Raw genomic sequence first — 25,833 nt, 5'->3', positions numbered from 1 at the left:
CTGATATGAAAACTAGAGTTACTTATTCTAGAGATAAAAGAAGGCTAAGGTTAAACAATGTTTCTATCTACACATATGTGTAAGATAGTCAAGTAGAAAAGTGAGAGGATATGACTCCTCTGGCCTTGGCAGTCAAAACTAGGGGCTAGTAGGTGAAAGGTTACAAGGAGTCAGACTGCCTCTAACAGTCTGTTCAACTGTGGGATTGGCTGGAAGTCTCCAAACAGTGGTTGGATTGGCATCTTTCAGAGATGCTGTAGAAAGGATTTCTGTATAGGGTAGGCAATTGGACCAGTAAGTCAGATTCTGACTGGTATAAGAAAGTGGAATGATTCCTCCAATTGAAGATTTTAACAACTCAGCTACCAAAGATATAATAGCTCTTGTGATTGCCACTGATATCCTTTCCCAAAATGGTGCTATTGAAGACCTCCAGTAATGTTTCAAAAGCATTTCCTTCTTTTGGCTGTAGGTCACTGTCATAATTACGGGAGATGCACAAAATGTACCCACATTTCTTACCTAGGGCTAGAATTATAGACTTTTGTTTCCAGGATTGGTTTTTGCTTGGGGAATAATTAAGTTCTGCATCAGTAGAAAACCCCAGTATCAAATAAAAACCAGTCTATTTAATAATTCAGAATTTTTTTTGACTTATCAGATCTCCCAGTATATTATCAAGACTTGAGTTATACCTGTTTCCTCAGCTCTTGATGGATTTAGAGGTAGGCAGTTGACTTCAGTAACAACCAGTCTGGAGTACTTGTTACAGTATTTCCGCATTCAGGTTGTCAGAATTTCATCACCCCAGAGGCCATGGCATCCTTTTCCAAGTTTCTTCCACTCTGACCAGATTATTTGTCCCAAGTTGAGCTAGGCAAAACCTTGTCCCTTGTGTTCCTCATTCTCAAGAAATATACGTGGGAAGTACTTTTTCTAGATCTTAGTAAACTAAAGTTAATAGTAAATGAGAAGCATAAAATGATATCCCTTAAAAAAAATCTGACACGAGTCCTGGCTGTGTAAGTCAAGCTGAAGGCTGCTTGATTATACATTCCCATCTCCTAGGCCACAGGAGCCTTCTCTGTTTCATGGCATTGGTTGACATTTTCTGTTTCTGAATGTTTCCTTCTGACAAAGCCCTACATGACACCAGCCTACCTTTAGGTTGGCAAGACATCACTGTCATTTCATATTGGACCAGCTGCATCATCAATGGCCCATTCCACCTTTGGACTGTAAAAAGGGGGAGGTGGTGGCTCTCAATGAAACTTCCTAAGAGTCTAAGTTGGTTTCTCTATAGTGACTTCCAGTGCTTCACAGCTTTCTGGAAGCCATGCAGATGAAAGCATGTTTCCAGTAGAGCAGCAAAATATGATACTGTTAACAATAGTCATGGTTGGCAAGACAGTTCCTGGGACTGCTGAAACTGATGGCATCTAGATTGTAACGAAACTTGACAAAAGAGAAATTGTATAGACTACTTTTCTTAGTCATCACAAATCATTAACTTCATATTTTCTGTGGAGGTCGTTTGCTTACTGTTCCAACAAAGTATTAGCTATGCACCAAACAAATGTTTGTCAAGTCCTCCTATATACCAGATACTAGCCTTAGCCAGTAAACAGAAATGAACAGGGGACAATGCCTGCCATTAAGTAACACAGTTTATTGATCAGCAGATTTACTTTCCAAATAAGCCTGTTTTGTTTCATTGTCAGTGCTTTATAGTGGATTCAAACTCAGTGTATGATTTCATCAGGATTTTCATGTTTGAAGATGAGTGCTATTCCATAGTTATAAAATAAACCACAGTGTATCCTGAGCAGCCATGACTGCTAACTGTAGGCTTCTGATTCCTTTATAAAGAGATCCTTAGGATATGAAGATTGGCATTGACTCTGAGGATATGCCTATTCATGTTTTACCTGGCCAGTGAGAGCATGAACAGAATATACCTTGCAAAACTATTTTTTCTTCAAGAAATGAGTACTTAACAGAAGTGCTTTGAACTATTCTTGACACTGTAAGAATGGGGATTTTATCAGGAATTAACCCTCAGAGTTTGGGAAGCCATTTAAAGCTAAGGTTTCACCAAACTTCCAAAAGTAGATTTTAAAATTTGAACTAGCTACCTGCTGACCCCCTCTAAATAATTCCTTTCATGTCAAGAAGTGGCTTCAAACATTGAAAATCTCAGACTCTTATCTACTGTCTCAGGATAGCAGCATGACCTCTGCACACATATATAGTCCTTACACTGTGACTTGGAAAACATGCTGGTCTGTCAGTCAGTCTCCAGATGGGTGTCAGACCTCTTAATGGCTAGGAAATCATGTTGATACAGTTATTGAAGTAGAAGTCATCTGTGTCTTGGACTGTTGGTAACTATGTAGATAAAATCACCGTAACCCTTTCTCCCCCTGTCTCCTCCCTAGCTAAAACTTCAATTTCAGTGTTTAGTCAGACACATCAGTATCGATTCTCTCTCTTCGGCTCTGGTTTGAGGCAGCCATCTTCTCTTCTCAATGGTATTTTAACAAAAGGCTACACTTGACCTTTCTTCAGCTTGATCACTGATCCTTTGGAACAGATATCTTCCTAATTGACACTATCTGTTGTAACAACTAGATGTTCTACTACACCTATTTCTATGCCCACCTCACACTCCTTTTTTGGGAAGTTACTCTGTGAGTCACCATTTTGACTACTCCACATGTGTCGATCACCACCGAAGAAATAGTGATCCTTCTCAAAGTGCTTGGGCACATCAAGTAACTTTCCAAAGAAAGAGATACCTTTACTAATTTTTCTTTATTTTGATTCCTTTTCTCTTACTCTCCAACCTAAGTCTTTTTTAAAAGCTTTTCTTCCAGGTGGGTGCTGCGTGGCTGGGATAGCAGAGCCATTGACTGGGGCAGCTGTGGGTGGCTCACTTGGGAGGACAGTGTGATCAACAGTACCCAGGCTGTGGTAAGGAAGATTCAGGTCAGAGCATAGTGGCAGCAGATTTGGCCTTTCCCTCCTTGAAATTTTCCCTCGTGGCTTCTGCTTTGCCATTCTTTCTTTCTTTCTTTCTTTCTTTTTTTAAAGAAACTGCTTTTTTATTTATTTTTGGCTGTGTTGGGTCTTCGTTTCTGTGCGAGGGCTTTCTCTAGTTGCGGCAAGCGGGGGGCCACTCTTCATCGCGATGCGCGGGCCTTTCACTGTCGCGGCCTCTCTTGTTGCGGGGCACAGGCTCCAGACGCGCAGGCTCAGTAGTTGCGGCTCATGGGCCTAGTTGCTCTGCGGCATGTGGGATCTTCCCGCACCAGGGCTCAAACCTATGTCCCCTGCATTGGCAGGCAGATTCTCAACCACTGCGCCACCAGGGAAGCCCGCCATTCTTTCTTAGTTTTATTTCTCAGTCTCCTTTTCTCATACCGTGATATATTAATTCAGCAAATATCAACAAATTGTTATGTGCCATGCAGTGTGAAGGACACTGGGGAAGTAATGATGAACTAAGATAGACATTGATCCCCTTTTATGGAACTTGAGAGTCCAGGAGATAAGTACTAAACAGTAATTACAAGTTTTAATAAGTGCCGGAAGATACTGCTGTGAACAACAAAGACAAAAACTCCTGTGTTTTTTTCCTGAAGTTTGCATTCTAGTGAAGGAGAGGGGAAAACCAACTGAATTGAATGTGTGGGTGTGCCGAATGGTCTGCTGTAAATAGAATGCTCAGGAATGGCCTTCTTAAGGTGGAGACATTTAAACAGGTTAGACAGTGAGTAGAAATGAGGGATGCAAAGAGCAAGGGAGGAGTCCAAGCAGACAGGCAGCATGTACCACTGAAGTAAGGTTGGCATACTTGATGAACTGAAAGAAAGCTGGATCACAGCTCAGAAAGGGAAGAGTGGTATGAAATGAAGTTTGAGAAGGCGGTAATGGCCAGTTCATGCAGCAGACCTTGTAGGCCATGGGAGCGTGATTGTATTTTATTCTAAGCAGCAGTGGGAAGCCAGTGAATTATTTTAAACAGGGGTATGGTATGATGATTGTCTTTAAAAGATCTCTGGGGACAGAGTAGAAATGAGAGGCCCAATTAAGGAGACTTTTGCAGTAGTTCAGGCTGGAGACAGTGGGTTGGGGCAGTGTCGGTGGAATGAAGAGAAGTTAGGGAACATGTTGAGTCTGAGATGCCTTTGAAATACCCAGGTGGAGATATGTCCAGTAAACAGCCTGGAATTCAGGTGAAAAGTCTAGACTGGAGATTTAAATTTGCAGGTTGTGTATCTATGTGGTGCTTAAAGCCATAGGAGAAGATGAGATCATCTAAGAGGGGACAAGAGGGTAGAGAACTGAGTCTTGAGGAATCCTGGCATTAAAAATGGGGTGGAATAAGCAAGAAGCCCCCAGGGAAGTAGGACATGTCCAAAACCTGAATTCCTCATCTTTTGCCATGAACCTGTTTTGGCTGTAGCCTTCCCCATCTGAGTTGATGCCAACTCCACCACTCCATTTCTTAGTCCAAAAACCTTGGAGTCATCCATGACTCCTCTCTCGGCCCCAACCTCTCTTAACCTCCTCACTCTTACCCTCACCCCACGTCCAATATGTGAGCAAACTGTGCAGGCTCTACCTTCAGAGTACCCAGAATCTGTTACTTAATATTCTGACAAGTTCCACCACATTATGGTCCAAACCACCATAATCTCTCATCTACTTCTATCCTAAACCCCCTTAAATCTAGTCTCAACACAACAGCCAGAGGGTACTTTTCAAATATAAGTCATATCATGTAATTTACCAGCTCAAAACCCTGCAGTGACGCTCCCTTTTTCCTCAGAGTAAAAAAGCCAAAGTTCTTACAGTGATCCTCAAGCCTCTCTAGCTGGTCCTCATTACTTCTAACCTCATCTCCTGCTATGCTACCCCTTTCTTACTTGGCTCCATTTACTCTGACCTTCTAACAGTTGGTCAGTAGGGCTAACACTCTCTCTTTCAGGTCTTTCATCAAATGTCACCATCTCAGTAAGGCCTATGATGACCTCCCTGTTCCATTTTATGACCCACTCCATACACACATCCTGATTACTTCTTATTCTACTCTTTCTCTAATTACCTTTTTAAAAAAATATTTATTTATTTATGTATTTGGCTATGCCAGATCTTCATTGCAGCACACGGTATCTTTGGTTGCAGCATGCGGGCTCTTAGTTGCAGCATGCATGTGGGATCTAGTTCCCTGACCAGGGGTCGAACCTGGGCCCCCTGCATTGAGAGCGTACGTCTTAACCACTGGACCACCAGGGAAGTCTCCCTCTAATTACCTTCTAACGTACTCATTTTGTGCATTTGTTGTTCATCTGCTCCACCTCCGTAGAAGTTCCTCAAAGGCAGAGATTTGGGCTGTTTTGTACACTAGTATGTGCCAGGCACCCAGAAAAGTGTCCATTACATGGTTGATATTGCCTGATCATTTGTTAAATGAACAGATGAAACAAGGAAAACCCAGGAGTGTGTGATGTCATGGAAACTTGGAGAGATGTTTCACAAGGAAGGAAGTAGTCAGTTGTCAAATGTTGCTGAGAGGTCAGTCAGATGAGGACAGACATGTGTCTTTTGGGTTTGGCAACATGGAGATTGTAAGTGGCCTTGATGAAAGCAGTTGTAAGGAAGAGGCCAGACTGGATTTGGGAGAAGAGTAAATGAGAGAACTGGTGACAATCCTTAGAGGTTTGAATATGCAGGGGAGCAGAGAAATGGAAAAGTAAATTCAGGGAGAATGTTTTTAATAAGATGGAAGATGTAGAACATGTTTACATACTTCCGGGAATGATATGGTGGAGAGGGAGAGACTGATGTGAGTGGGCAGACCTTGAGAAGGTGAGCAAGGGCTACAGTGTAGAAGGGATTGATCCTTGATAGAAAATACACTTCTTTCAACAAAACAGAAAACTAGTAGTGCTCTCTAGTCAACTTCATTCATTTTCTTGCATGGCTTCAAACACCATCTTTATGGTCAGGACTTCAAAATGTCAGTTGCTAGCTCATACTAATTTCCTTAGATCAAAATCCACAGAACCTTCTACTTACTGGGCATTTGTTCCTCAAGCTAAGCATTTCCAAAAACAAATAATCTTATCTCACAAAATATCCTGTTTTACTTTGTGTCTCAGATATCTGATAGTCATCTCTTTTCCCAAAATTAAAGAAGTTGTCAGATACTGTCAGTTTTCTCTTCTGTCTTTAGTTACTCCTGGCAACATTGTGTGCAGTAGCAAAAGATTAGACACAACCTAACTATTCATGAGAAAGGAACTTGTTAAATTTTGGTACTTGCAGTCAATAAAATGTGTGCTGATAGGAGTTGATTTCTAGCATGTTATTAGTTTTTTGTTTTTTTTTTTAAGGAAGATGCAAAACAGGGGTTTAAAATATACAATATATTAGTAAGTATTTGCTTGTCCTTCAGTGACCATTGATGTGTTATGTAGCAGTATTTTTCATACTGTTTCTACAGGATGCCTCTGGAATAGGGGGGTAATTTCCTTTGGGTCTTTGTGAAGGAGAAGGCAGCAGATTCAACCTGAATAGTATTGTTTTAAATTGAATTCAGCTAATTTGCAACTTATGAGTGCCAGCTATGTACCAGGCATTGGGTATTTTTGCAGTGAACGAGACACATATTGGAATTTTATATAGGATTTCATTAGAAAATGCTAACTCAAAAAAGCTTGTGCGCCCCCATGTTCACTGCAGCATTATTTTTCTTTTTTTTAAATTGAAGTATAGTTAATTTATAATGTGTTAGTTTCTGGTTACTGCAAAGTGATTCAGTTTTATATATGTGTGTGTGTATATATGTATATATATTCTCTTTCATATTCTTTTCCATTATAGTTTATTACAACATATTGAATAAAGTTCTCTGTGCTATACAGTAGAACCTTGTTATTTAAGTTTTATATGTAGTAGTTTGTATCTGCTAATCACAAACTCCTAATTTGTCTCACACACACACACACACACACACACACACACACACACACTCCGTTTCCCCTTTGGTAACCATAAGCTTGTTTTCTATGTCTGTGAGTTTATTTCTGTTTTATAAATAAGTTCATTTGTATCATATTTTAGATTCCACCTATAAGCGATATCATATGATATTTGTCTTATCCATTCATCTGTCCATGGACATTTAGGTTGCTTCCATGTCTTGGCTATTGTAAATAGAGCCACTGCAGCATTATTTACAATAGCCAAGACATAGGAAAAAACTTAAGTGTCTATCAAGGATGAATGGATAAGGAAACTGAGGTGTATATACACAATGGAATATAATTCAGCTGTAAAAAAAGAATGAAATCTTCCATTTGCAACAACATGAATGGACTTTGAGGGCATTATGTTATGTGAAATTAAGTCCTGGGGATGAAATGTACAGCATGATGACTATAGTTAATAATACTGTATTATATATTTGAAAGTTGCTAAGAGAGTAGATCTTAAAAGTTCTCATCACAAGAAAAAATTTTTAACTATGCATAGTGATAAGTGTTAACTAGACTATTGTGTCCATTTTGCACTATATACAAGTATCAAATCATTATGTTGTGCACTTGAAACTAATATAACCTTATATGTCAATTATATCTCAGTTTTTTTAAGGCAAAAAAAATTGCATTAAATCTATTACCTGAAAGCAGCTTGAAAAACACTAGTCTATAGGACAAAATCCATGCACCACCTTAGTGTGGCTTGTAAGGTTCTTCCTCATCTGGCTTCTGCCTACTTGGGCATTCTGTGTCCTGGCTACTATGAATGATTAGCTCTTTCACACTTCAATGCCTGTGTACATCTTATTTCTTCTGCTTTAACTGCAGTGCTCTTTCCTTGCTTAGCTTTTTCCCACTCCCTGTCTCTTTTCTCCTCACCTCACTTCTCTCCTCTCATTTTCCTAATGATCCCTTCATTTTTCTGTAAGCCTTCAGCTGACATGTCATCACTGGACTCTCCTTTGGGATAGTCCTTCCTGTTCTCTGCTTTCCCCCAATTAGGTATTCTCTTCTTTGAGTTCTAGTAGCATTTTCTATATACCTCTTTTATGACAGTTATAGTATATTGAGATTACTGTTTCTCCACATCCTAAATTGTAAACTCTTTGAGAGTAGGGAGAATCAAAGATCAAGAATAGGGAGTATCAAAGACACCCACCTCTGTGACATAGAGCTTAGAATGTTTAGACAAAACAAAACAAGACAGTTAATCTCTTCAGTCATGTAACTCTTCCCTCAGTTGCAGCCAGGCCAGCCTCAGACATACACCTTGGAAACATTGTATGTTGTTGCTTTCTCATTCAACTCCACTCTGGTCTTCTTAGAAGGACTATATTCAGGCTTGGTGGTTTTAAGAATATTCTGATAAAATTTCAGATGAATGTAAAGGTCTTTTGTCTCTCTCCCAATACACAGGTATGTCTCCCCAACTACTTTAACATATGCCTGAAATCCTTTTCTTTTTACTATCAAGTGTAAAAAGATTTCAGGTGCTGTTACGTAGGAATGGTAAAAGATTGAAACTCATTGGTACTAAATCTATTAACCAGTATAAATGAGTTGTCTTTTTTGGTTTTTTTCCTTACGGGGGCAATTGCAGCAGAACTGTGGGACATGGGTTTCTAAAGAAGGCCTCCTACCTAGGCAGAAGTTGCTTGTGTTGTGCAGGTGGCAAAGTAAGGGCTCCTTTGAAGACACCTCATATCACACTTCTGCCTAGTATCACCTCTCTCTATCTTCACTACATAGACAAATACAAACATTTTTGTTGCTGTCTCATAGTCCCCCAGTTCAATAGAAACATTTCATGAGATACATGTGGGAAAGGGATTCTAGCAAGAGTTGGTTAGTATATACTTTGAATACCTGAAAATGTCTGCACACAAAATATGCAGAACTCATCATTTGCGATTAGGAATGCTATTGTAGAGTGGGAAATGTTTGAACTTTGGGCTTTCAGTCACTAATTTCATAACCTTCCTCTGAAGTTAGTAGTAGTACTACCTAATGTATTGGAGAGACCCTTTGACTTTCTAATTAAGATTAGTTAATGATATATTTCATCAATGAATTCTTGAATCTGTTACTGTTTTGCATCCAAAAACATTTTAGCATGGCTTGTACTTATTGATTCTAATTTGATATGTTTTCTTTGGAGAATTTAAATGTGGATCATTTGTTTTCTTCTAGGTTTTGGACGGAAAGATGTAGTTGAATATTTGCTTCAGAATGGTGCAAATGTCCAAGCACGTGATGATGGGGGGCTTATTCCTCTTCATAACGCATGCTCTTTTGGTCATGCTGAAGTAGTCAATCTCCTCTTGCGACATGGTGCAGACCCAAATGCTCGTGATAATTGGAATTATACTCCTCTCCATGAAGCTGCAATTAAAGGAAAGATTGATGTTTGCATTGGTAAGACTGTTTACATTCCAGAATTTTTCTGAAATAGTTTGTAACTATTCTTGATCTTAATTGAATTCATTTGTTAATGTGATCAAATTCTGCCAGGCTGAATTTAAGTATTTAAGAACATTTCGTGATTAATCCAACCACTGTTTACTAAGTGTCTTTTTGTATGTGGTACTGAGCTTAAGTATTTTAGAGAATAGAGTAGTACAGAATTTCTCTTCTCTAGAAATATGGATTCTCTTGGGAATAACACACAAAGAACCAGATGAAGGCGTGGTGGAAGTGAACAGAGTGTTAGAGGATAATGAGTGCAGTGACTGGGCTGGAGTTGAGTCACTCCTTCCTGAGTCTTCCCAGGAAGTACTGGGGAGAAAGGTCAAAAAGGTAGGTAGTGACTTCTTTATAAGGAGCTTCGGATTCCAGGGTAAGGAGCTTGATATTGTTACGTAAATAGTTTGGAATCGTTGATAACTTTTAAGGAGGGGACAGTGTGGTGAGAGCAGTATATTTTAGAAAGAGTGATGTGGTAGAGGGCTGAGTAGAAAGGATGGCATTAGGGAGACTAGCTAGGAAGCTATAGAATAATGCAGATGAGAAATGATGAAGTCATGAACTAGGGTGGTTGTAGGAGAGTAGAAATGGCAGGATAAGTCAAGAAGCATTTGAAGGAAAAACTGTCAGTCATTTAGGATACTTTAATGAATGAAATAGGATTTGCTTAACAGTTTGGTCACTGACAGAAAATTATACGCGAGAAGGCTGCTTATTTGAGAATTGTCATTAACCCGGTATTGACTTTTCTGAGCTTAACAGAGTCAGATTTTGGACTGCTACCTTACCTCTATTTCCTGATGCAAAACAGGGACACTTGAAATCCTTGAGACAGATAGAAAACCAGTTCTGTGCACTAGGAAAAGTCTAGGGGCTCTATGCTAGACTTAAATTGTTCTTTCTCTCTCTCCCAGCCCTCCACCAACCCAAATCACCTTATACTGAAGTCATGAGCTTAGTTTAAATTAGGTTAGGTAATTTATAAAGATAAGAAAAGGATTACCTAGTAACCTCTGTCCAGTTCTCCTTTCCTGTGTGTTATCTTTTTTTGGTTGTTTTTGTCCTTTGTGTTATCTGCCCTCTGCTCAGAATCCTTTTCTGGTACCTGAGTTTCAGGCATATAAATAATTAGCTTTAATAATGTAGGGTTTTCCAAATATAGTTATAGATCTGCACTGTCCAGTATGGTAGTTGAAGACTTGTAATGTGGCTAGTTCAAATTGAGATGTACTGTAAGGGGAAAATACATACCAGATTTCAAAGATTAGTACAAAGAAAAGGAATGCAAAATATCTCAATTTTATATTGCTTACAATATAAATGTAAATATTGAAATGACAATATTTGGGGTATATTGGATTAAATAAAATATGTTAAAATTAACCTGTTTCTTTTTATTTTTATAATCTGGCTGCTAGAAAATTTTAAATTACATATGTGGCTCACATTTTATTTCTATTGGACATCACTGTTAGAGATAGGAGTACAGTGGAATGAACATTAACCCTATAAAGGAACAGGAGCTGAGCTTCCCTTTTTGCATGTGTTTGCCTGTCTTTCCCCAGCTCCTTATTTATACATTGTGATGGAATATCTTTATATAACCAAATAGCAATATGTACAGAGTATAGCACAAGTCTTTTTATGCTTTTTGGGTTGTAATGTAGCAGTTTTGATTGGGGGTTTGTTAACTCTACAGAGTGCTTTTTTCTTTTTCTTTCTTTCTTTTTTTTTTTTTAATCCCGCAGATCCCTATTCCTGGGCTATTCACAGCTTTAGAAATTTCATTTTTGCTATTATAGAGTAATCTTTCTAGACAGTGTTCATTTGGTGTGAGAAAACAAGCTTTCAAGTAAACTTGCCTTTTAGTTCTTTATCTGTCCTTACTCACTTGTTTAGCAAAGGAAAATCTGACATTGAGCTTAGGGGAGATAAATTAAATGTGTCTAATACATTAAATAATGGAATATTTTATATATTCTTATCTTTAAAATATAACATTTACCATACTATCAGGATATAAAAAGTCTTTAAATTACTTTGAGACTTCTCACTGTTGTGGCCTCTCCCGTTGTGGAGCACAGGCTCCGGACACTCAGGCTCAGCGGCCATGGCTCACGGGCCCAGCCGCTCCGCGGCATGTGGGATCTTCCCAGACCGGGGCCCGAACCCATGTCCCCTGCATCGGCAGGCGGACTGTCAACCACTGCGCCACCAGGGAAGCCCCTGGACCAGAATTTTTGAGAAAATGATTTATTAAAATCAAATTGTCACAATTACCATTTTGAAAGGTAGTGTTGCTGTTTTGCAGTGCTCTTACAGCATGGAGCTGAGCCAACCATTCGAAATACAGATGGAAGGACAGCATTGGATTTAGCAGACCCGTCTGCCAAAGCAGTGCTGACTGGTAAGTCTACATACTCTCTTTGGTATTCTGGGAAGAATATAAAGAATGAACTTGCTAGGTAGACTGTCAGTTAATGACCTCAATGAGATTTTTTTAATAGTATCAGTTCAGTTGCTATTCATTTTTTTTTTTTTTTTTTTTTTTTGCGGTACGTGGGCCTCTCACTGTTGTGGCCTCTCCTGTTGCGGAGCACAGGCTCAGCGGCCATGGCTCACGGGCCTAGCCGCTCTGCGGCATGTGGGATCTTCCCGGACTGGGGCACGAACCCGTGTCCCCTGCATCGGCAGGCAGACTCTCAACCACTGCGCCACCAGGGAAGCCCTCAGTTGCTATTCTTTTTTGCATCTGAACAGTTGACATTTGATTCTTGTCCAAGGAAGGTAAAGTTTCCTGTGTTTTTTTTTTTTGAATTAGCTTTTAAATTTGTGATTCCTGCCTTATTGGGGGCAGGGGTGGTAGATAATTGTGTGTTAGTAATCATTCTCTTGCTTTTCTAAACAGGATTCTGGGCACATCAATTTCAGTACCATGAAGAGTAAGAATTACTGTGTTCTACTAGAACATATTCATGTGCTTGGAACATATTAAGATATATAAGGCTGTGTTCCCTAGGTTTAGGTTTATTTCAGGCTGTCAGGCTTTTTTGAGTGGTAGTATCTACTTCACATATTTTCTCCCTTACCAGAGTATTTCCTCTGAAGCAACTCTCTGCCATATTATTTTTTGTATTCTTATCTACTGTGTGATCACCATTAGAATTATGTCTAATAGTCAAGAGTTTGAGGGGCTCTGCTGTGAGCTTTTGTGCTTGGGCTTTGTGATATTTCTTCTGGTATTACTGAGCAAATTTAGACTAGCCCCCAAAAGAGTTCTAGAAAAGTGAGCTATTGTAACCAACAATTCAGTGTTCATTTCCTCCTTCCCTATTCCATGCTATTCCCTACTTTTACCTTTGTTAAAAATCTTGGGGCTCAAAAGAAGCCTTGCACAGCAATCAATATACAATTCATATTGTGGACACCAGTTAGGATTTCGTTGAAGCAAATAAATAAACACTTTATTATGTTAATTTAAATTGTATCGATTTTAAAGTTTTTGCTTGTATTCATTTGTAAATATAAAGGCTATAGGCATAAGAAGTTTATTTAGTCCTGTTTTTGTATGTATATATATATATATATTTTTAAATTTATTTATTCATTTTTGGCTGTGTTGGGTCTTCATTGCTGCGCGTGGGCTTTTCTTTGGTTACAGCTAGCAGTGGTTACTCTTCGTTGCTGTACGTGGGCTTCTCATTGCAGTGGCTTCTCTTGTAGCGGAGCATGGGCTCTAAGCGTGCAGGCTTCAGTAGTTGTGGCTCACAGGCTCTAGAGAGCAAGCTCAGTAGTTGTGACGCACAGGCTTAGTTGCTCCGTGGCATGTGGGATCTTCCCGGACCAGGGCTCGAACCCGTGTCCCCTGCATTGGCAGGCAGATTCTTAAGCACTGCGCTACCAGGGAAGCCCTATTTGTATATATTTAAAGCAGCATTGTAATAAAACAATTTTAGTGTAGAAAAATCTTCTGGATTCATAAAAATGTTAATGATTATGTTCCATTGGTGATGCTATAGAGTATCTTTTGTACTTTCTGTGATATTGTTATATTTTTATATTGGATTTTGTTTTGTTCTGATTTTGAATGAAGTCGTGAATGCATTTTGTCTGTTAAACAAATAACATTGGTTTTATGAAATTTGAGGAGTAAAAAAGAAATGGAAAAGGTTACCCATAACCTACCCCCTAAGACAAACTTTGTTAAAATTTTGATTTATTTCCTTCTCGGCTTTCCTCTTTCTGTGCATATTGTTTTCATATAGTTGCGGTAATGTTTCATTATATAACATTGAATCTTTTTTTCACTTTCATAACAGAGGTATTCTGTCTGTCTTCATATATATATTTTTAAACTGCACAGTATTCTGTTGATTAACTATTTTCCATTCATTGGACATTTATTTCCAATTTTTTCTACTTTAAATATAGTTCACTGAGCATCTTTATGCATAAAACTGACATTACTTCTGTAATTAATTTTGTTTTAATTTCTGCTTTTTTTTTTTTTCCCCTAATTCACAGGTGAATATAAGAAAGATGAACTCTTGGAGAGTGCCAGGTGTGTACTAGTGTTATAAATATGTATCATAAATATTTCACCATTTAATTTTTAATTTTATTTTTTTTTACAATAAACAAACTCTCTAAAAGAGAATGCATTTTTTTTAATGGTCACATACATGTCTCCAGATAGGATCTGATAAAGAATAAAAATTGCTAATACATTTTTTTGTATGCTAGGAGTGGCAATGAGGAAAAAATGATGGCTCTGCTTACACCATTAAATGTCAACTGCCATGCAAGTGATGGCAGAAAGGTACTTCCTTTTGCAACTAAGTTTGTGTGCATTTCCTGGTAACATGAAATTGTGTTTATCTCTTAACTTAAAACATTTGACAAAAATGCTGATATTTTCTTTTAAGCAATAATTTGGATTAATTCTTAACCTTAGTAAAACTTTTTTAATAATGAACATTTAGGTAGCTTCCTATTTGCAATAGTGAACTTGTAAACTATTATACTATGCCTTCAGTATATATGTTGGATTTTGTAAAACCAGATTATTACTATTATTTAGACTGAAGTTATAAAGGTTTTTCTGGATTTCTGGTTTTATATTTGGATTTTTACCTTTTCATGCATATTTCTTAGCTATTGAATTTTATTAATTTGTCTGTTTAACATTTCAGTCAACTCCATTGCATTTGGCAGCGGGTTACAACAGAGTAAAGATTGTACAGCTGTTGTTGCAACATGGAGCTGATGTTCATGCTAAAGATAAAGGGTAACTAAGCATTTAAACAAAAATGAGGATTTCTTAAATCTTACTGTACTTGTGATAATCTCTGTAATCTTGTAAAAATCGTATTTTTTACTAAACAGCATAAAACATTTATTGAGCTTTTATAATATGCAGATTGCTCTGAGAGCACAGGGAATTATAAAACCTTAAGGCCACCACCCATAGGTCTTACACTGTACTCTAGGAGGCATGAAAAGATACCTAACAGTATAAGTTCTCTACTAAGTGTGAGGTGATAAATAGAAAGGGATAGCACTTATAGGAGTTCCTAGGAGGGAATGCTTAGTGCTGGCTGTAGTGGTTGAGAAATCCTTCAGGAGGAGATGATACTTGACCTGGACTTAATTCAAGAAAGCAGAGAGTTTAGGAAACATCACTCCGTGCAAGAGAACTGATGTGAGAGAAGGTGCTAAAACAGATACTGCAGCATATCTTAAGAAACAATGACTAGACCAACGTGGCTGAAGCCTATGATTAATATAGGGGAGAAGTAAAGGTTAGGGTTGGAGAAGTAGGTAAGAACCAGCTTTTAAAGAACTTGGTATTCTAGCCTAAGGAATTCAGCTTGATTCTGTGAGCCACAATAGCTGTTGAAGGATCTTAAGCAAGGGGAATGCTTCTTCTAAAAGAGGAGTTTTATGCAAAGAGGAGTTTTAGGAAACACAATCTGGCAGCAATGTGTAGGGTAGATTGAAGAAGGAGACTAGAGGCAAAAAGAGCAGTTAGGAGAGTGAGCATTGTAGGGGTTCAGGCGTAGTAAGATCTGCAATAGTAGTGGCAGAGGAAATGGAAATAAAAAGAAGGCACAGATGCAAGAGATATTACAGTGTAAGAATGGTTAAGGTTTGTCAAATACCTGGATGTGATGAGGGAGAATAGTAGAGATTATTCCATTTCATATTCTGAAGCTGAATGAGTGAGACCCAATGATACACATACTGAAATCCAGTAGAGAAAATTAATTATCTTGGAGGGGAGAAACCTTGCGTTCACTTTTAGAAGGCTTGGTTTTATGAGATGATGATGGAAACTTGGGTGGAGGTAGCTAGTAGATAGTTGAGAATGAAATTGGTGCTCAGGTAAGTAAGAAATCATAATCAAAATGGTGAGGAAAGCCATGAGCCTCTACAGAGAGGACTGATAGAACTAAAGACTAAGCCATGGGTAGCCATCACTCAGCAGTGGCCATCCCTCAGCAGCGGCCATCATGATGATGTCTGTGGTGATTAGTGAGTGATTCCCAAGGAGGAGCAACTTATAGATATAATTCAGTATTTTAAGGTTCTGCTGTACCTTCCTGTATAGAAAGTTCTTCCTCCATTGCCGTCATGAAGGAGTTGGGTTTTATATTATGGAATATAGCAGTTTACCTTACAGAATCTTTAAAAAAAAAAGTTTCAAAGAAGAGCCAGTGTTTGAGCTCTGAGTTTGTAAAAGATGTGTAGAAATCAGAAGGAAGGGAAATCTATCCCATTACACCCAGGGGATACTATGGAGTTCTGGGAACTTTAAATGGTTTAGCATACTGTTATGGAAGGGTAAGTAAGGCTAGAGAGTCAGATCATTGTATGCCAGGCTAAACAGTTGGAGCCACCATTTGAAAGCAAGGAAGTAGCAGTGAAGGACGTGAAAATGAGGACTAACCATATCAGATTTACCGTTTAGGAAAACTGGCTATAGCTTGGAGTATAAATTGAAGTGGGGCCCATTTCAGTAGTACAGGGAGAAATAAACAAGGCCCAAACTAAGGGGATGGCAGTAACAGTGGGGGCAGGGGTGGGGGGGTTGATTTGAAAGAGACTTGGGCATTAGAATTGTTAGGACTTAGGGTTCAAATACATATTATCAAGTTTTATACACTTTTGTTAGAAGGTCACATAAGCTATTTGCTAGTTAAATTTGTGTAAATTTAATTAAAATTAAATTAAAGCCTAGGGAATCTTTAATAACACAGGGTTTTCCCCCTTCTCGTATTGTAGTGACCTGGTGCCCCTGCACAATGCCTGTTCCTATGGTCATTATGAAGTAACTGAACTTCTGGTCAAGGTTAGTTCTTGTATACTTTTCTTATAAAATATTACTTGAAATACATAGTATATATGTCTTCTTTGTGTTTTTAGTGCTTGGTAGATATAGAAAGAGTATTTATAATCATTACAAAAATGTGGATGATCGATAGATCAGCATCTGACTGCTTTGAGATTTTTGAGATACAGTAAGAGTTTTTATATAAAGTACCTGTCCCATTTTGTGAATATCAGAATAAAGTTTTGAAGTTTCAAAACTCTTGAAAATATCAGAAGTAACTTTTAGTGGACCATATGTTATTAAAACCACCAGTTAGATTTTCAAGACCTGCCCAGTTGTACTTTGGGTTGGAACAGGCTTACTTGGTAAGCTTCACTTCTTCCGTTATGCTGGGCAGCTCTTGTTTAACAAGCAGGTTCCAGGGACTGGCAAGAAACTTCTTGTTTTGCTCCCTGTTGGATGAGAATAGAAGCTATATATTCTCCTTGAGAGTGGATTCAAGGATGTTACCCACACCCATTTCTTTTTGTCCCCCAGTCTCTACATATGTATTTGACCTTCTTTACACTTCTCTCACTCCGCTTTCATTCTGCCCTTGAAACTCTTCTTCATTCTGTCAGCAGCTGTCATGAGAAGGGAAAGAGAGCATTTGTTTCCAATGCCTCTCTGCTTCCTTTTGGGCATGTGCTACCACCGAATATATTTTCCCACAGAAATAACTTTACTATAATGATTAGATACTCTGAGTAGCCCATAAGCCTTTTAAAATGTATAAGGTGACTATAATATTACACATTTAACAGTAATGCTTTTGCTTATCGTAAAACTGAATCTTGAATTTAACAGAATATTTGGAATGTTAATTGTGGATGAGAGTGAAATATGAGATAGATTGCATTGGGACTTACAGGCAACTGAATGGTGTTTTCCTAAGACCTAGTGTTCACTAAATAAGAGTGGGAGGAGGTCATATATAGAGAGGACGCTAAGTGAGATGAGGGTGCAGTTGCCAGAGCAGTCAAGCTCAGGAGAGTCAGGAGTTATCTAATAGTTATAAAACACTGTGTTCGTTGAGAATTAGTTTCCCATCATTGAAAGTATTAAAAGAGTAAGTAGCTAGTTTGCCTTCTGCAGAAATGCTATGGAAGGGATTTTGTGTTTGATGAGAGGTTGAGCTAGAATGACCTCTGTGATTTATCCATATCCAATACTTGGAAACGTCTAAAATTAAAAAGACTAACAATACCAAATATTAGCAAGGATGTGGAGCCCTAGAACTCAAAACGTTGCTGATGGCAATACAAAAATAATACAACCACTTTAGAAAACTGTTCGGCAGTTCTACTAAAAGTAAACATACATCTTCCACAGGACCCAACAATTCCACCCCTAGGCATTTATCCAAGAGAAATCACAGCATGTATCCAACATTCATAGTTGTTGTGAATGTTCATAACAACTTATTCATAATAGTCAAAAACTAGAAACAGTCCAAATGCCCATCAACAGGATGATGGATAAGTGAATTGTGGTATATCTATACAGTGGAATGCTACTCAGCAATAAAAACAAACTTTTTTTTTTTTTTTTACTTTTATTTATTTTTGGCTGTGTTGGGTCTTCGTTACTGCGCGGGGCTTTCTCCAGTTGTGGCCAGCGGGGGCTACTCTTCATTGTGGTGTGCGGGCTGCTCATTGCGGAGGCTTGTCTTGTTACGGAGCACGGGCTCTAGGTGCGCGGGCTTCAGTAGTTGTGGCTCATGGGCTCTAGAGCACAGGCTCAGTAGTTGTGGCACACAGGCTCAGTTGCTCCGCAGCATGTGGGATCTTCCCGGACCAGGGCTCGAACCCGTGTCCCCTGCATTGGCAGGCGGATTCTTAACCACTGCACCACCAGGGAAGCCCCAGCAGGCGGATTCTTAACTGCTGCACCACCAGGGAAGTCCCCAATAAAAACAAACTTGATACAACAAAATGAATGAATCTCAGAAACATTGTGTGAAAGAAGCTAGACACAAAAGTACATGCTGTGCTATTCTACTTTTATGAAATTCAGGAACAGGTAATTCTAATATATAGTGCTAACAGTCAGAATGGGGGCAGGAATTGTCTATAAAAGGAGCATGAGGGAACATTCTGGGGTGATGAAAGCATCCTCTATCTTGAATTGGGTGATGGTCTCACGGGTATATACATTTGTCAAAACTCATCAAACTGTATACTTAAGAACTGTGCATTTTACCATATGTACATTGTATCTCAGGAAAGGAAAAAATAGTTCTTGGAAAAGATGCAGGTTAAATGTAAAGCTTCATTTTAAACTATTTTTAACAATAAAATTCAATAGGCACTTGTGGGTAGGCCTGGCAACCACTGACTATTTTTCTGCGGGGAAAAAAATTACTCTTTCTGAAGTAATTGGTTTGAAAAGTGACCTTTGGGAACATAACCTTTTTAAGCTTGCATGCTGTTAAATTACACACCACTGATAATTCTAAATTCTCTTAAAAATTGAGCGCTAAGTATATGCTTTACCCACCCTACCCCACCCCCAGCATGGTGCCTGCGTAAATGCAATGGACTTGTGGCAGTTCACTCCTCTTCATGAGGCAGCTTCCAAGAACAGAGTTGAAGTGTGTTCTCTTCTCCTAAGTTACGGCGCAGATCCAACACTGCTGAATTGTCACAATAAAAGTGCTATAGACTTGGCTCCAACGCCACAGTTAAAAGAAAGATTAGCATGTAAGTATAAAATGATGAATGTTCATTCAGCTAAGCTGTTATATCAGTAAACTAACAGTTTTTCTTTCTTGTTTGTTTTTTGGAAATTTTTGAATAATAAGGTATTTTCCTTAGCCATGGGTATCTATTATTGTCCACACTAACATATTTAATCATTTGAATGTTTTCTACTCATTTTGCTCTTAAGATGCTATGAAAAGAAAGTATATTTGTATTTGCTTTTTTCAAGTCAAGTTAAATGCTTTTTGTGTGTGTTACTCTTATGGATGGTATGCTTTTGGAAAGAAAGAATTTGAGCTTTATTCCTATCTTTGATGTGACTTTCTTATTAGCTGCTGTGAAGTTTTAAAGTGTTATTTGTAGGATTGCTGTCTTGTAAACATAGTCCCCAGATCTTACCATCTAATATTCTTTGGTATCTGGGCAATTCTGTGCTTTTCTGTCTATAACTGAAATAGATGTAGTGGTGAGAAATAGCCACGTATTTCAGATATAGTATTACTATACATAAATAGGAAACTTGTGTTAAGCTTGTATTATTCTGGAATAGTAAAATATAATGGGTGGTTTCACAAGTCGGATGAATAATAGCGAGGAATCTTGAGAAAATGCCCTCTTTCATTTGTTGATCAGTAGGTGGCTCTTAGAAATATCCCACTAGTCTAGTCCCCAATTCTCTGATGTGTGAGCAGAACCATCTGCTGCTGCTGTAATGTTAATATGGGGACTATGATCACCTTTTCTTTTATTTCTTCACTGAGAAAAGTTCTGTGCTTTGGAAAATTCTCAGAACTCTCTGGTCTGGGAATATATAGCAATAATCCTTATATCAGACCAAAATAGACCTTGAATAGGCCATGTTGTATACACATGGGAATGAATTGGGTCATAACTGAGGGGAGCTGGCATACCACTGTCTCCCTTTCCAAGGGTTATATTTGGAGACTATCTTTAGAGCTTCATTCTGGCTACTTGGTAGATAATTTTGAAAATAAGTTCAAGAAAAATACCACGTCTGGCAAGCCCCATAAATTTGATAATTCTCATGCAGATTTAAATGCTTTTTCTTTATCTAGATGAATTTAAAGGTCACTCGTTGCTTCAAGCTGCACGGGAAGCTGATGTTACACGAATCAAAAAACATCTCTCTCTGGAAATGGTGAATTTTAAGCATCCTCAAACACATGAAACAGCATTGGTAATGTTTCAGATTTAAGTTTTTAAAATGAAATAACCAAAAACATGCTAAGTTAATCATAATGTCTTCTTTTGGTGATGGCGGATGACTAACATAAAGTCCTACTTTTAATAATAGTATTGTTTTAAAAATATGTGCTTTTTAAGAATTAATGCCTGTAGGTATATAAAGAAAAAATTTCAAACAATACAGAGAAATAGACAACCACATCTGCTCAGAATGCAGTACTGTTGTTCATTTGCACATCCTTCCAGACAAAAATTTTATTCACATACTGGCATGTATTATATGTGACTTTTCTATTATCATAAATCGTATATATCATTTGCTTTTTTTAATTATAAAGAGCATAAATGTTTATGATTGAAAATTTGGAACCCACTGAAAAAGAAAATAATCTTGCCATCAAGATAAAAGCCACTTGATTTTCCTTTTGGTATTGTTATTTTTTCAGAATTAGATCTAAAGTCTGTATATATCCCCTTTATACTGTGTGAGTAAAGTATCTGTGTGAGTAGAGGCAGCTTCCCTGATGGAGGTAATGTCAGCTCTGTGGTACTGTAACAAAGTAGATGAGAATTGGGCAGTCTATGGAAAAGCAGTAAGAAAAGAATGGAAGCTAGTAGAGGTAAGTGGTGGAAGATAGGAAAGGGAATGTTGTGATCAAAGGCTACCTTAGAAGTAGAAATTTAAAGGAACAAAGTTGTATGAGTTGCAAAATGTGCTTTCGGTGAGGGAAGATGACACTAAGTAAATTAATGTCTTTAGGGGAAGATTTAACTTGTAATAGCCTTACTTACCTAATATCTTTTATGGTTAATTTTCTTCCTTATGCCATGATATAAACTCTGAAGTTTTATGTAGAAACCTATCTATAAAACATTGTAGAACTTTTTGCTACTTTAAAAAAAAATCCGTGTTAAAAAAAAATAGCAAAGTTGCAGACTAATAAGAAATACCACTGCAAAATTTAAATCATAACAGTATCAAGATGGTACAGGGAAACTTGGAAAAACTGACTTGGAAAATCTTCCAGTCTGAAAAGTTAATTCTACATGTTATTTTCCTCTGAGTATTCTACCATTAAACGACTCATTTTTTTTATTAACCTTAAAATACAGGGAATTAACTGTTGGTAGATAGTTGTGTTGCAGAGGCATTGTCTTCCAGGTTTCCAGAGATTACAGGCCCTGTCTGTAACAGGATGGGGCAGAAGAGTAAGGGTGCAGTTTGAAATGGATGAACTCAAGAATTCTTGGTTATAAACTATTTTCCATTCTTTGTGCCATCCTGATAGATGTCCTGGGATGATTATTCAAAACATACCAAAAGAGCTGTGTTCACCAATTAGAAATGATTTTATTGAGGGCAAAGGAATGATTTTGGTGACAGCAACAACATCAAAGAATGAATCTGAAGCAAAGTCATGAAGATCAGATAAGCTTTATAATTAGCAATAGGTTAAAATCAGACACATTTCATATGTACTATGTTTAGATGTGTGCGCAAGTTAGCTTGACAGTTGTCCAGAACTTTTATTCCATGAAATCTCAGGTTTCAGTTTTAACTTAACTTTCATGCATTAATTTAGTCGTTCACTCATTCTGACATTTATTGAACACCTGTTGTGTATGGGTATAATCCTGGATGGTGGAGAGATGAAGATCTGGGACATGACCATGAGATACTTATTGGGTTTATAACTGGCAAATCCCTATCTCCTATCTCCTTTTCTCCTTGATACATCATAGACATAGATCCTGCAGCCTTCAACTCAGAGTATATAATTTTCTACCACTGATTTTACCAAACAAGTAATTCAAAGTCCTTATCCTGCTGGAGCAACTCATTGAGGAAGATATAAATACCACCCAGTTTGTTGGCTATTCCATCAATGTTTTTCTAAGCAGAATCCAGAGCTGACAAGTGCTGTGTTATTTCTTCATGTAAAGAAATCCCAACCTTTGGGGTGTTTTATTAACCTTTAAAAAATAACATAAACACCATGCTCTTTGGGAACAGTTTTGAAAGGACTGTTGGTCACAATTTAAGTTTTTCACTACAGCAGTAGTAGCTTTTTCAGAGATATAGGACAACTGTGAAGCTTAATCAAAATATTTAATAACGTATCACTTGCTAAATAGGGGTTTCAGGCCCTGTCAGAATTTGGTAATCATTGCACATTCTATCCAAAGGAAAGTCTTTGAAGAGCAAAGTTAAGTCAAAAATGAAACAAAGACATGAAATAACTTCTTAATTGTTCTTGACTGGAAACACGAAAGTTCTTAAAAATCAGTTATGTATAGTCCTTGATTAATGCTGCAATTTAAATTATCTAGCATTGTGCTGCCGCATCTCCATATCCCAAAAGAAAGCAAATATGTGAACTGCTGCTAAGAAAAGGAGCAAACATCAATGAAAAGACTAAAGAGTAAGTTTGCTTTTAATAATTAAAAATTATTGACACTTTTATTTTTGGAAAATACATTCATTGTCCGGCTGACTTTTTCTCTTTAAGATTCTTGACTCCTCTACACGTTGCATCTGAGAAAGCTCATAACGATGTTGTCGAAGTAGTGGTGAAACATGAAGCAAAGGTATACTTCATTTTTGGTAATCTTTGGTAATCCAGTGAGTTGTTTTCTATTTAGCAGGTGAAATGCCTGACTTCCCAAGCTATTTACTCTTTCATAGATATTTTTCCCTCAGATTAGTTCTACAGATACTTTTTCTATATCTTTCTGCTAGAAAGTCTGTGGATTTACTCAAGAAACATTATTCCTATATATCCTTCCTTCTCCCTTCCTTTTAACCACACCCCACTGGTCAAGTTATCCTTCTTTTTCTAACAATACACTCTTAAGAATATCCCCAGCCAGGCATATTTATTATGACCTATCATCTTTTCTGGGATTCTCTTCTGTTATCTTCTGTTGCTTGGTTACCATGATAACTCCTGTTATTTACCCCAACCACAGTCTCTCTTACCCTCTGTTATTTCATAACTAAGCCAGAGATCATGGAACAGAAGGAAATAAATTAAGTAACTTGAATAAAAACATAGCTCCTCATATTGCGAAGTTCTGTAGTTGGCATTTGTACACAAAGCATTTTTTTAAAATCAATCACAAAAGTCCTTCATTCCAGAGCATTCAGTAGAGAAATGTATTCTAAAATGTGGCATGTAAGATGGTTTTAGGGAATATCCCAAATGAACATTTTTATAAGAGTTTTAATTTTTATTAGGAGAATATTGGTTTCCTATTTGTAGAAACGGTATACTTAAGTTTAAAAGTAAAAAGTGATTTAAAAGGTGATTTCACTATGTTGGACACCTGAAGCTTATATAATATATGTCAACTATACCTCAAAAAAAAGTCAAGTGGATTTAAAGAAAACAAAGCATTTTATTCATGGAATAATCAGGTTTTCATCAAGGCTAAAAGTCATTATTTCTTACCCAGGAACTTAAAAAAAATTACTCAGTAAGCAATACACATAGCATCTCAGATTGGAAGAGATAACAGTCGCCTAATTCAACAGTTTTCAGTTTATAGCCATCGATTGTTGCTTTCTTCAAACAAAATCTGTGGTAGAAATTCATTATATAATAGAATTGAGCTGCTGTGATGAAGGGAGAAGAAAGAAATAGAGATCCCTTTACCCCTTGGGGACCCCTGAGGCTCTTCTCTAAATGAACTTTGCAGAATGATTTTCTAATCTGTCCTTCCTTGGGTTTCCACTCAAGGAACCACTTAGAATTCTACAGTTTCTTTTTATGTTGACTCTCAGTGTCCTAATTTCTCTTTTATTTGGGGGAATTCTTGATAATGTATAATCTCAATCTTTCCTATTGTAAAGTATTGAAAAAATAAAGTTTATTTCTGCTTGACTGCTTGGCATATCTCATTTGTCTGTCTGTCCTATAACTTTTCGTTGATTGCACTTTTTTTTACATGTGGTGCGTTACTTGAGGAATATCTGGTTGCATATTAAATTTGAGTTGTGAAGCTCAGTGAAACAATCTTGTCTAGGGTGACCAACCATCCAGGTTTGTCCCAAGACTAAGGGATTTAACACAGGACTTTTAGTGCTAAAACTGGAAAAGTCCCAGGCAAACCAGGACGAGTTCGTCACCCAAACCCTAACACAGAGTGGCACCCAAATAAAGTTTTCAAGTGGATATATAGTTCACATTGCAGTGAGTTTTGGTACATGAATAAACAGATTAATTGCTCTGGGCATTTTAAGTTGATTTTTCTGATTCTGTAAGCATGGAGACTAGCTCTTTATAGGATACTTTTAGATTCATTGCGAAAGTCTTACTATGTAATCCTGTTGCAGGTCTTCTCCGATTCCATGAATATGAATTGGACAGTGTCTCAAAACACTAGTGGTCACATGATTGATTACTGAGGAATTTGATTTCTCAGTTAGGTTTCGAAGAATTATTTTCCTGGGCGGGGGGGTGGGGATGAGATAGGAGGGGTCTTACAGGTGATTTTTTTTTTTTAATTATGAAAAATTTCAAAAATACAACCAAGCTGAAAGAATTTTACAGAGTGTAACCATATACTTACCACCTAAATTCTACTGCTAGCATTTCACCGTATTATTTTCTTACATATCCATCAATTTCTCTCTCTATCCATCAATGTCTTATTTTTTGACACACTTCAGAGTAATTCACAAGTTACTACACACTTCTCCCTAAATTCTTTTAATAGGCATCAGCTAGAGGTCAATATTTGTTTATAGTCTCTGTTTGGATGTGAAATTTACATGCAATGAAATGTACAAATCTTAAATGTACATTTACTGAATTTTGCCTAATGCATACACCTGTGTAACCAAAAGTCTTGAAGATAGAGAACATTATCTCATGGCAGAGGCAGTGTCCCATCCAAGGCAGTCTCCATGCCTAGAGGCAACAATCATTTTGATTTTTTTCTAACATAGATTAGATTTGCCTGTTCTGGGCCTTCATGGGATCGTACAATATATACTCTTTTATGTAAGACTTTTTCCACTTAGGATAATGTTTTGGAG

The 25,833-nt window shown here is 37.6% G+C and overlaps 1 protein-coding gene across 2 annotated transcripts in view; it reads left to right on the top strand.

Moving 5' to 3' along the window:
- The window catches only part of TNKS2 (tankyrase 2), a 61,745-nt gene that overhangs the window by 3,615 nt on the left and 32,297 nt on the right, over window positions 1-25,833 (top strand). For both annotated transcript variants that reach the window (XM_060034482.1, XM_060034481.1), the window contains exons 2-11: window positions 9,240-9,464; window positions 11,824-11,919; window positions 14,037-14,073; window positions 14,256-14,331; window positions 14,705-14,799; window positions 16,797-16,863; window positions 19,400-19,586; window positions 20,663-20,784; window positions 23,124-23,215; window positions 23,303-23,381. In XM_060034482.1, coding sequence (XP_059890465.1) covers window positions 9,240-9,464; window positions 11,824-11,919; window positions 14,037-14,073; window positions 14,256-14,331; window positions 14,705-14,799; window positions 16,797-16,863; window positions 19,400-19,586; window positions 20,663-20,784; window positions 23,124-23,215; window positions 23,303-23,381 — 1,076 coding nt within the window. The remainder of the gene's footprint in view (window positions 1-9,239; window positions 9,465-11,823; window positions 11,920-14,036; window positions 14,074-14,255; window positions 14,332-14,704; window positions 14,800-16,796; window positions 16,864-19,399; window positions 19,587-20,662; window positions 20,785-23,123; window positions 23,216-23,302; window positions 23,382-25,833) is intronic.

This window comes from Delphinus delphis, chromosome 16 (assembly GCF_949987515.2).
Source record: "Delphinus delphis chromosome 16, mDelDel1.2, whole genome shotgun sequence".
Taxonomy (NCBI): domain Eukaryota; kingdom Metazoa; phylum Chordata; class Mammalia; order Artiodactyla; family Delphinidae; genus Delphinus; species Delphinus delphis.
Note: the sequence above shows the minus strand (reverse complement) of the source record. Positions and strands in the feature narration are given on the sequence as shown.